The sequence below is a fragment of the Plasmopara halstedii genome (genome assembly GCF_900000015.1).
Source record: "Plasmopara halstedii genome assembly, contig: Scaffold_1597, whole genome shotgun sequence".
Classification (NCBI taxonomy): domain Eukaryota; phylum Oomycota; class Peronosporomycetes; order Peronosporales; family Peronosporaceae; genus Plasmopara; species Plasmopara halstedii.
In genome coordinates, this window is record NW_020188508.1 from 1 (window position 1) to 2,433 (window position 2,433).

At 51.4% G+C, this 2,433-nt stretch overlaps 1 protein-coding gene across 1 annotated transcript; it reads right to left on the reverse strand.

Annotated features, from left to right (window-relative positions):
* Positions 1 to 51: 51 nt before the first annotated feature.
* PHALS_01879 (uncharacterized protein) lies at positions 52 to 1,995 on the reverse strand (the record flags this gene model as incomplete). The annotated part of the gene is made up of 1 exon (XM_024716355.1): positions 52 to 1,995. The coding sequence occupies one exon, from the start codon at positions 1,993 to 1,995 to the stop codon at positions 52 to 54; it is 1,944 nt and encodes a 647-aa protein (XP_024581962.1).
* Positions 1,996 to 2,433: the final 438 nt, after the last annotated feature.

Here is a 2,433-nt window from a genome sequence, read left to right on the forward strand (position 1 = left end):
TTATTTAGACCATTCGCGTTGAGAGAGTAGCCCCGTAAGGCCCACTGCACCTCAGAGATGAGTGGGAACTGGGGTGGTCACATTAGTGGCCTGCTCTCGTAGACTGTTAAATGTCTCGCGAAGGTCAGTGGGAAGAGGCCCGGCCAAAATGCGCGCCATTAAGGGCGACGTGATGATGGCAGCCAAAGTCGAATCATCCCAGAGTAGCCACATTGGGTGTGGCAGTGCCGAGACTGCCCTCCCAAGGACGGCACTTAATTTAAGTGGGTCCAAATAAATACTAGGTGCAATAATTTGCAGAGCTAGATCAGCCTCGGCCAGTCGTAACTTAAGCCAGTATTGGGACTGTTCCGGACACAGTTGCCCTAATACGGTCTGAAAGTCATAGTCGGACTGGTTGGGGTATAGAGTGGAGACCCGGTCAAACATTTTACCATCGTCAGTTGACGGGTAGGTACGTGTACTCAGTTCCCGGAGTACGGCGTGCCCAAAAGCCTTGGTGCGGAGGTGGTGAAAATTTCCCTCCGTGCTTGAATCAAGCAAGACCCGGTGAAAACTGGGTTGAGCTTGAACCGTCGACAACAAAATGTCTGGATCATTGATTTGGGTAAAAGTGCCCAAAAAGTCTTCGATGACTTTGCAGAGCTCTTTAAGGGAAAGTTGCTCAACATTGCCTCGATAGACGGCCCCATTAAGAACAGCTTCACTTACTTCAGTGAGTGCCACAAATGAAGCCACAGACTGCGGCGGCTCGATTGACTTGTCCCACAGTAGGACATTTTGGTCTGGCGGAATGGGTCCGTTCAAACCTTCACTCAACCACTCATAAGAGTTGATTGAGGAAATTGGGGGATATTCCTTTTGGGAAGGAGGAAGGCGTCGCAGATCTACCGCTGGATCCGCGGTGGCACTAAACACCATTCGCTTTGCCTTGATAATCCGAGCCGGTGAAAAATCGGTGGCTTGAATGGAGCCGACCGGAAATTTGGGTACTTTCCCATGAGGCCAAACCGATTTGGGTCGGGCCACAATTGCGGCCTCAATACCGTCCATCGTGGTACGTCGATCGGTGTCCGGTTCAGAATGATCCCCACTATGTGGCTCACTTTCTGTCTCAGAGTCGTCGGCCATGGCGGAACGGTCACTGGTGTCGCTTTGGTCGTCAAAAGCAGGCGGGATACTGGCTGTATCGTCCGCGTTTAAGCTGGATCGGGCTGGCTTGGACTGTCGAGTTGGTTTAGCTTTTTCACGTAATTCCTTGATAAAGGGTGGAATGACGCTGTTAAACGCTCGGTTTCGGTGATGAACCACCGAGTAGCCTTGCCCAGTAAACCGAATCTGGCGAAGCGGAGTACGCTTATCCAGCATAACCGAAGCCGGGGGTGTTTTCTGGTTAAAGTAAACTCGACGGCTTCGGGATCGAAGCCCACCTACGACGTGAGCCGGTGTGATGTACACCGGTGGTGTGCCTTTTTGGGCAAACCAGTCGTAAATGAGTCCATCAGAAACTTCATCGGGAAGTCGTTGAAGATCCACAAAGTACCAGTGGGAGTATTTTGAGTACGTCTGGACTTTGAATTTGCGCCCACAAATGGTCACGAATTCGCCCCCCAATTTAGTACAAACCTCCCGGTCGGTACAAACAAAGCTGATACCGGCGTGGCGAATAGCCTTGAAGTCGCGCAAGTGTTCTAGACTCTTCGACCACAAAGGTGATTGGGTTGACGAGCCGAGAGAAGTCATAATTTCCGTATCGGAAAACGTGGCTGTAAGCTCACGGGCTGGGATCCACATCGGGAGACACAACTCGGGCGAAACTTGTTGTGGAACACCGGCGAGAGCGGCACACCGCTTGTCACGGGCGTCGCGGGCAGGATCAAGCAAGGCAGCCTCGGCCTTTTCGAAGACAGCGTCCGTAGGCCGAGACAGTTCGGCTCGCGGTGCCGTGTTCTGCCAGGTTTGGCGCCACTTTTTGTCTCGTTGAGGTCCAGACATGACCCTTAAAGAGACGAAAAATGGGTCGGGAAGTTAGAATTTACCCAAAAATTTAGGCTCAAAGCTTAGTCAAAACGGTGGAAAAGCGGATGCTGCGTCTCTAGTGTTTAATAACACCTAAGCAAACACCGGTCAATTGGTACCTCGATACCCGGACCAAATGTAAGTGCAGCCTACACTGTATGCTCTTTTCCACTCCACGTAGAATTGAGCTTTTCGTTGACTCACGTCAGTACGGCCTAGCGTCCTGATGAGTGAATCGCACTACAATGTAGTTGGAACAAATCCAGTCAATACCTTTCGGGAAAGACTTAGCGCACTTAGTTCTTTGTCTGTCAGCAGGGATGAGCCTACAGTAATCTGTAGACGCCTAACTGTCTGATTGACTCAAACTTCGGAAGCTAGGAGCGGGTGCTCGGCACGACCCGGGTTAACGGG